Genomic DNA, 8,987 nt, shown 5'->3' with positions numbered 1-8,987 from the left:
TTAGGAAATGTTCCCCCACCCAGCATATTCTCCAGATATGGTAAAATCAGATTACAATTTTTTTCGTTCTCTGTAACACCATCTTAATGGGAAACGTATGCAAATGTGGAAGGTGTTAAAGAGGCCATCAACATGTTTTCTTCTTCAAAGCCAAATGATGTCTTTAATCAGGGCATTAACAACCTGATTGTAAGATTGAAAAGCATCATCGATAAGAAAGGAGATTATTTCATTTAATAAAAGCTGTGTTTTGATATATAAGTTGTTCAGGTTTTTTCATCTAAAAATAAGCGACATTGATTTCTTGACGACCTAATATAAATAGCGCTTAGGTCACTACAATGTCTGTCGTATCCTTGGTATTGGGCTAAAGGCTTTGTCGGTTCTGCATATGGCGGATATAGTGTGGTTGACTACATAATCTTTGTTTTCACTCATTGTTTCTTAGAGTCTCTAGTAGACAGTTTTCTCTACATCAGAGAATTTTAATTTTTTAACGTAATTGTTTTTATTGAAAAAGATTTAAAGGCCCATACTATGGGCAATTTATTGAGATCTTTTTTCTTATTTACAGTTTTGATATCGTACTCTTTTTTTTCACAAATGTGCAATATACGATGTACATATTAAGTCAAAAAGTTTCATGTTTATATGTAAGTTTTAACAATACTCACAGTGCAATCCTTATCTATCAGATTTCCAATCTTACGTTTAGTAGGCTTATATAAGTTTTAACAATACTCGCAGTGCAATCCTTATCTATCAGATTTACAATCTCACGTTTAGTAGGCTTATATAAGTTTTAACAATACTCACAGTGCAATCCTTATCTATCCGATTTCCAATCTTACGTTTAGTAGGCTTATGTAAGTTTAACAATACTCACAGTGCAATCCTTATCTATCAGATTTCCAATCTTACGTTTAGAACTAGTATATAACAGGCCATTGTCTTCTTCCTTCAGTGAAATTGTTTCACCTATATAAAAATTATGATAAACAATTATAAATAAAGATCAAGCTAAAATTTATCTAGAATATAATGTAGTTAATCTTACTACGGGGTATGAAAAGTCTTAAAACAAAACCTTGTAATTGATAAAATGCGTTGGTTTATCATTCGGGTTCCCCCTGGGTTCCTGACATTTTCTAACATTGATCCATTTTTTTTTTCTGTATTGTACTTGAGAGCTATACCAATGCTATATCTAAGACGAATTAGCACAAACAAGTGGTCTCTCCGTTGTCAGTGGTCAAATGTTCTTCTTTTCTGACCTTGTAAAACTTGTTCGTATTAAACATGTCTAATCTTCACACCCCAGATTTTAGTGTAGTAAATTTTACAAGATAAAGCAGCTTAATAGTAATAGACATAGTTGGATCAAAAACAACATTTTAAATATATTCATTATCAAAATTCAATAAGCTTGTTTGTTAAGCACAAAGCTAAACAAATGGGCGATTTGTGCTTTGCTCACCGCAGGTATCGAAACCCGGTTTTTTTAGCGTTATAAATTCTTGGACTAACCGCTGAGCTACTAGGGACTTCAATAATCAGTAAGTTGTAGAATATATGCATTTTTTAAAAGTCTTAAAACCGATTTTAATCTGTAGTTGATTTTTCTTTTCAGTTTAGATTGTGTGGCAGTAAATGCAATAGCTTTGTTTATAATTTTCGAAAACAGGGTTACATTAGCAAGGTATTTCGTACTATTACGTACATTTACTTTTGTCACATAAAAATAACTTCTCTGAAGTTGAATCTATGAATGATTTAACTTGTAATCTATGCAAAAGTACATAGTAGTAGTAGTAGATCGCGAAAATAGATCTGTTTGACCTTTGACGTTACATCCGGTCGACCATTACTTTCTATCTGTGACGTCAACCCTCAATCAGATGTGACCTAAAGGTCAAATGGGCTTAGCTCCAACCTTTACTATATGTATATATTACGCAAAAAATATAAATTAGTTGACTGTCTTTCTTGTCTGACAGAAAATTTTTAGGGACAAAAGTAACGTAAATGATGGTAATTTAAGTTTGAACAAAAGGCAGGTATTTACTTCACTACAGAGAGTTGAGTACGTAATATTACGACAATGGAATCATGAGAGAGAAAACTAAGTCTAATAATAAAGATGAAGACGATTGACAAAACACAACATTTTTATTTACAAGGTTCGAACGTTTCGGAATGCACTTATTCCATTTTCAGCGAAATCTGAAACAGTGTATTAACTAATGTTATAGTATCATTAATCACTAATTTATTTAGATATTGAGTAAAGCGGTAAACAGATTATATACTACGTATGATACGTAAATTAAAAGTTGCATGATACAATTATGTTTATAATAAACAGTTGAGTTTTAAGCGTGTAAATTTAGAATACTTTTATATCTAAAGAGGTTTGTAAGTCTTTAAGAGTAGGGCAGTCTTTAGCTATGGGTAAACTTTCTTTAATGTAAAGTTCAAAGTTTGAAGATCCTGTAGTAATGATAGAGAAATCGTTATATGAAATATTGTAAACTGTGGTTTCAACATGTAAACGAATAGACGAGTGGTATTGGGTGGTCGGTTCTGTTTGATAACCAAATGCCAAAGACTCTAGTTTTCAAGTAGTATTTTGTTTTGCCAACGTACGTGACCTTACAGTCACTGCACGTATACTTATACACAAGCTATGAACGTAGAAGTTTAGGTAGTTGAACTTTATATTGAAATAAGTGTTTAATGCGGATGTTAGGTCTGTAAATAGTTCGATTACTGTCTGCCAGTTACAATTTAAGTGACGGGAGTGCAAGGGTGCCGTGAAACCTTATAAGTGTAGTGAGTGTTGGTATAATATACGTAAAGAAAAACGTAGTGTAGGATCACCTAGCCTAGAGCCAATTGCATAAAACTTATCATTAAAGTAAAAATATCGATTCAATTTTAAACTTAAATCATTTCCGAATTAAGCTATTTTCAGTTATATCACTATCGTTTTTAATAAAAAAACAACAACAACAAACCTCTTTAATCAACTAAGACTAAATTTTAAAAAATCAACAAATATTTCCAGTTTTGTTGTCTATACATTTCCTTTTATACTTTCAGTATACAGACTAACAACAATATCAGGTTATACTTTTGTTGCTAAGCAACATGACATAAAAAACATTGCTGGAACGTAGTGTTACCAAAACACCCTGGCTTTTCTATATATTGTTAATCTAATGGATTTTTACCAATAATTATTCTACGAATACGCCACGAATTAATTTCATGAATGATCTTAATTTTGATTGGCTCACAAAGGAACTTACCGACGTTTGACTGCACCGACTGCACTTTTCTGTCTCTTTGTTGGTCAAGTTTGATTTCGCAAAATGTATTTCAGTTAGATAATGTGAGGTTAAGGTATACTATGGGGTGGGGTAGTGGTACTTGCCTCCTCATTTTTGACAGGCTGTTCGCTAGTAGTTTCATATTTACCACAGTAAGTTAGCAACAGGTAACTACTAGTGGTAGTTATATCTGAACTGACACGACTCATTACTGGTTCCTTGTTGTTTCAACTTGCTACAGTAACAAATAGCACAGATATGGGTGCTTGTGCTTCAGCTGTCACAATGTAAAATTCCCATTTACCGTGACTTGGAAAATCAAGTTAATAAAAGTAATAATTGTATTCCACTCATTTTGTAGGATACCAATTACTTATCACGTGAATCTCAACGATCAGAGTTATTGACTATTAGCTGGAGTACCCGTCCCCTGGACGAAAATTATGTAAATTCATGATTAATGAAAGGTTATCTTAGGACATAAAGTTGCTTCCCTAATATGTAATTGGAAAAAACGCCCATAAAAACCGAACAATTAAAAATTGAAAATTTGTATGTGCCCCTACATGGATCTAACGAACCTCCATACCAATTCTGGTGAAGATCCATCCACACCCTGCGAAATAGTTACATGGACATACAACAGACAGCATACAGTACTGTTATATTTATATAGATATGCAGATAACCTTTAATTGAATGATAATTATCACCACAGATTAAAATACTTTTAAAATTGTATATATTTATTGGCTATCATCACATACAAGAAATTTCCTGTTTTGTTTTATAGATAATGTCATTGTAGAATACCTATTCTATCGAAGCTTAACATGTATATTTTACCTTCTTGAGATGATTTCTCGACGCTCACGACTTGAGATTGTCTTTTCAGGACTGATAACTTCTGTTGCAAATCTTTAAGCTATAAGATATATTATTGAAATTCAGTACTTAGATCTACCATAAAACTGAAATATTTTCACAGAAATACATTCTTTATTGTTGTTAACTGAAATAAATTATCAAACTAAATCGATTGTTATGATTTATCAGAACGCGAAACAAAAAAGTACGTTTGTTAAACTGAAATATGAATTAAACTTCAACAGTACGAGAAAATGATTGGACATATTTCTAGAATTAAGATTTTGTAGTATGGTTCAGTAAGACGACAAGTGAGAAAAATAGACAACTGCTGAATATTTCATAATGAATAAAGATACCAGTAACTGTATTCATGTTGATATATAATATCAGTTTTCTTATATAAATCAACAATACTGAAGCGGTGGTTAAATAATAGGAAGTGATCTTATTTGCTTGATATACATATCTGCTGACTATTAGCTGAAGTATGTGCCTCTGCATGGATCTAACGAACCTCCATACCAATTTTGATACCTAGATATATATATATATTTCGTAAGTTACGTACATAAATGTGGCCCGGCATGGCCAGGTAGTTAAGGCATTCGACTCGCAATCTGTGGGTCGCGGGTTCGAATCCCCATCCTCCCAAACATGCTCACCCTTTCAGTCGTGTGGGCGTTATTATGTAAAGGTCAATCCCACTATTCGTTGGTAAAAGAGTAGCCCAAGAGTTGGCGGTGGGTGGTGATTACTAGCTGCCTTCCCAGTGCAAAATTAGGGACGGCTAGCGCAGATAGCCCTCGTGTAGCTTTGCGCGAAATTCAAAAACAAACAAACGTACATAAATACACTATGTTCTTTTAGTTCCAACATTGTTACATACAACTCTCGTTGCTGTCTCACTACAACTTACGTGCTACTTAAAATAGAAGCCTACTTCAAACCTATCTTATATTAAATGAAATTAGCGGAATGTGTCAAAATTCGACAAAATATACAGAGTCGTGGTATTTCAAATCACGGTCTAAACTAAGGAATATCGAATTCATATTGGAAAAGTTGTTCCAGAACTTTATTATAAACAATATTTTCAGTACTTGCACCTTTAGGGACCCTTGATAGAGCTACGTAGAGCCTATAGAAAGAAATAATTGACTCAACTAAATGCAACCCCGACGGAAAAGCTCCATTTTCACAAATGTAAGATTTTTCCTGAAAGTGGATTATTACCAAATTTAGTTTGTTTTGTCTGTGTGTCTGCTTTAGGAATAAAGTTATTTTACGTTATTTCTTAGTTTTTATAGTTATTATCCATATTAATTTTTGTGATAAAAATCATGTAAACTATAGATTTTTCCCCTAATATTTCGCCAGATTTCGTAGTTTAACATTATTATTCTTTTTTTAAACTATCTTTCAGCTTTGTTAATAAACCAAAAACTATTTTAATGCTGGCTTTAATAGCAACAAACCTTCAGAAGAGCTCGCTGGTGAGCTAGTTTTCTTTGCTTTCTCACGCTTCTCTTAACAGTCTTGTCACTGGCAAGTTTGAGAACAGCCATGGTAATACTATTTTGGATTTCACATTCCAATTCCAATTTTGCTAAGTCCTCTTCCTGAAGATTGGAAAAATAATGGAATGTTAACAGAAAGATACTTCCACGTTATTAGTAGCTGATAATTTGTAACTTAGTACACAAATATCTCTCTCTCGTTGGAGGGTTCTTTTAAACTATTTTGCGAAAATAATTCAACATCTAGTCCACGTAACGATAATCAATTACTTTATTTCCTCTTTTTACGTTTCTACAAACTTGAACATTGGTACACTACCGTATATTGTTGTAGGCCTACGTAACAAATGATGTTAACTAACATAAAACAAATTAACTTACTTGTATAAAGTAACCGCGATAGCGAACATGCTTACTTGTTCGGAACTATGTTGCATTTATACCTTGTCATCAAATGTGCACGAAGGGTTTACGTCACATCAGTTGAGTTTTCTAGATGTTCTAAACCTATCTTTTAGAACTTTCTGTACTTAGCGTCATTGTTAGTAAGACCCCGCAGCTTCCTCTAGCTAGCATTTAAATTACAACATTAAGAATATACCTTAAAACAATATAATTTATGAGAGATTGTAACGACATTGTCATTCACTTTATTTCAAAGTAGAGTTTTATATAAAATTCACCCCTAGTTTCTTTAATAAGCAACATCATCAATGTGTCTGTCGAGTATTAAATAAAAAACTACAAATCATTTAGGGTATTTGATATTGAACTCACACTAACTCTTCATCAGGAAAATAGTTTGAATAGCACTCAAATAAAAAATGCTTTAAGATCATAGTCCTGAAGGAGGTCAAAGGTTGACGAATTCACTTGTTTTTCTTAACAGTATTTAGAGAAATTCAATTACTAAAATGTGCGATTCTTCACTTCCACCACAAAACGAATCTTCTTAATGCCGATTTCAAACATTTAAGTATTCGTTAGTTTTTTCATGTGAAAGTGTGGCGTTATGCACATTCTTATTACTCTATAAGTGTTTTCAACAGATGAAGAAAAATATATTCGAGACGTGTAAACTTTAATCAGAAGGTGACATAAGTGATCATGAGCACTTGTAATTTACGGTTGTTGCAAAAGTACCCTTACAATATTACTAACGACTACTTCTTGCGGAATATAGATATATATAATTTTTTGTTTGTTTGTTGTTGTTGTTGTTTTTGTTGTTTAAGCTAATATATTTCTGTCATTAAAGAAGTGAAAGAGAATTTTTGGGCAAACTCACGTTATTTGAACGAAAGTCTTCAATCAACCTATTGTTTAAGGCAAACGATGTTCCTACACGTCTTTTGAAGGTAGGTGGCGCTTCGCCGGCTGTCAATGGAATGTCAGGTGGTACCTCGCCAGTCAGTTCCTTTTCGAATGGAATAAAGATCTCAAATTCAAGTTTAAGAAGAGTAAATCTTTTCTAGATTATGCTCTCAAGTTTAGATAAAACATATAAATGCCATCAAATATCATGATTCTAAATAATAGCATTTATTCCACTTTTAGACAACAATTAATATATACAAAGAAAGAAAGAAAAAAGAGGAGTTGTGAAGAAAAGGATAATATTAAATCAAGACAACAATTAATATTTACAAATAAACAAATAAAAATAAGAATTGTGAAGAAAAGCCAATTATTAAATAAAGACAATTAATATTTACAAGCAAAGAAACATATAGTCTTCGATAAGTCATAAAAAACATACATACAGCCTTCGATAAACCAATAAAAGTGAATGTTAATTCAATGACTAAGAAATGATTAAAAAAAACATTAGAGGTTTATATAGCAAGAATATTTTAATACTCGGGTTTTGTGAGATACTTTTTTCAAAAGGGTCAGAGAAGAATGTGGATGATAAGGAGGTTATATTATAGGTAATTTCTCGACAAGGGATGTGGATAGGCTAGTCTGTAGAATAAACAGGGAGAAAAAATTCAGATTATGCTACCCAGGGGCACAGGTGGGGGATATAACTGACAGAGCACTAGATATAATAAAGAGGGTAACAGAGATGCAGATTTTGTGGTGCATGTAGGGGCTAATGATGTAAGGAAAGGTAGATCAGATTCGCTAATTAATAAATAGAAGGGATTGATAAAGGTATGTCATAACTTAATTTTGTCAGGATACTGTCCAGAATTAACTGTGAGGATGAAGTTATAAGTAGGTCACTGGGACTTAATGCTAGGCTTAGGTTGGTATGTAAGGATGAGCAGATTGGCTAGTTGGAAGAAGGAGGCTTTTTGAAATGGATGGTTTACATTTAAATAAGATAGGGGCTGGCTTGTTTGTTATGGCTATTAACTCAGCTGTAAGTGAAGTTTTAAATTAGGACTAGACAGTGATGAGGGCCAGGAAAAACTAAATGCAAAAAGAATAAGAGGCATAGAAAAGTTTAGCATAGGAAATGAGTATAGAAGCAGTTATAAGGGTAGGCTTAATTGTTACTATTGTAATGCTAGAAGTATAAAAAATATAATAGATCATTTTAGGGCACTGGTAGGAATGGAATATTTTGATGTAATGGGAATAACTGAAACATGGTTAAATGTAGATGATTTTGAAGACAGAAATTTCTTTGAAATACAGGGTTAGAGGTTATTTAATAAGGATAGAGTGTTAAAGAGAGGTGGGGAGATGTGGCTTTATATGTAAAATATGAGTTACATCCTGTTGAACTTGAGGATATCAAAGATAATAGCAAGGAGATTGAATCCATTTGGGTTTCCATTAGTGGATATAAAGGGTAAAGGCTTTTAGTAGAAATATGTTACAGATCACTAAATGATACTCATGAAATTAGTGAGAAACTTTAAAATGAGATTTAGATTTCAGCTTTTAATGAAATCATAATTATGGGTGATTTTAATATCAGGCATATGGATTGGGAAATACTAGAGTCAAACCATGAAGGAGAAAGGTTTTCGGAAACTGTTCAGGATGGTTTTCTTCATCAATTAATCAAGGCACCTACTAGAAACAATGCTTTTATAGATTTATTCTTAACTTCAAGTATAGAAATGATTGAAAGGATGGAAATTGGGGAACATCTGGCAGCAAGTGATCATTGGTCTATTAGGTTCAATGTTTTGCTGCATATGGAGATAAGGAATAATGATAATTTGGTTCCAACTTTCAAAAAAGCAAATTTTGAAGGGATGCGACAAAAACTATCTACTGTGAATTGGGAAGCTGAGTTATTTGGAGACAC

General features: G+C 32.7%; 1 protein-coding gene across 3 annotated transcripts in view; it reads right to left on the bottom strand.

The window, feature by feature from the left end:
* Positions 1-8,987, bottom strand: part of LOC106472386 — a 37,207-nt gene that overhangs the window by 7,586 nt on the left and 20,634 nt on the right. For all 3 annotated transcript variants that reach the window (XM_022400971.1, XM_013933030.2, XM_022400970.1), the window contains exons 5-8: positions 7,008-7,136; positions 5,678-5,821; positions 4,179-4,257; positions 887-978 (exon numbers count right to left, since the gene is read on the bottom strand). In XM_022400971.1, the coding sequence (XP_022256679.1) occupies positions 887-978; positions 4,179-4,257; positions 5,678-5,821; positions 7,008-7,136 (444 nt within the window). The remainder of the gene's footprint in view (positions 1-886; positions 979-4,178; positions 4,258-5,677; positions 5,822-7,007; positions 7,137-8,987) is intronic.

The sequence above is a fragment of the Limulus polyphemus genome, unplaced genomic scaffold (assembly GCF_000517525.1).
Source record: "Limulus polyphemus unplaced genomic scaffold, Limulus_polyphemus-2.1.2 Scaffold5292, whole genome shotgun sequence".
Taxonomy (NCBI): Eukaryota; Metazoa; Arthropoda; class Merostomata; order Xiphosura; family Limulidae; genus Limulus; species Limulus polyphemus.
This window is presented reverse-complemented; position numbering and strand designations above follow the sequence as displayed.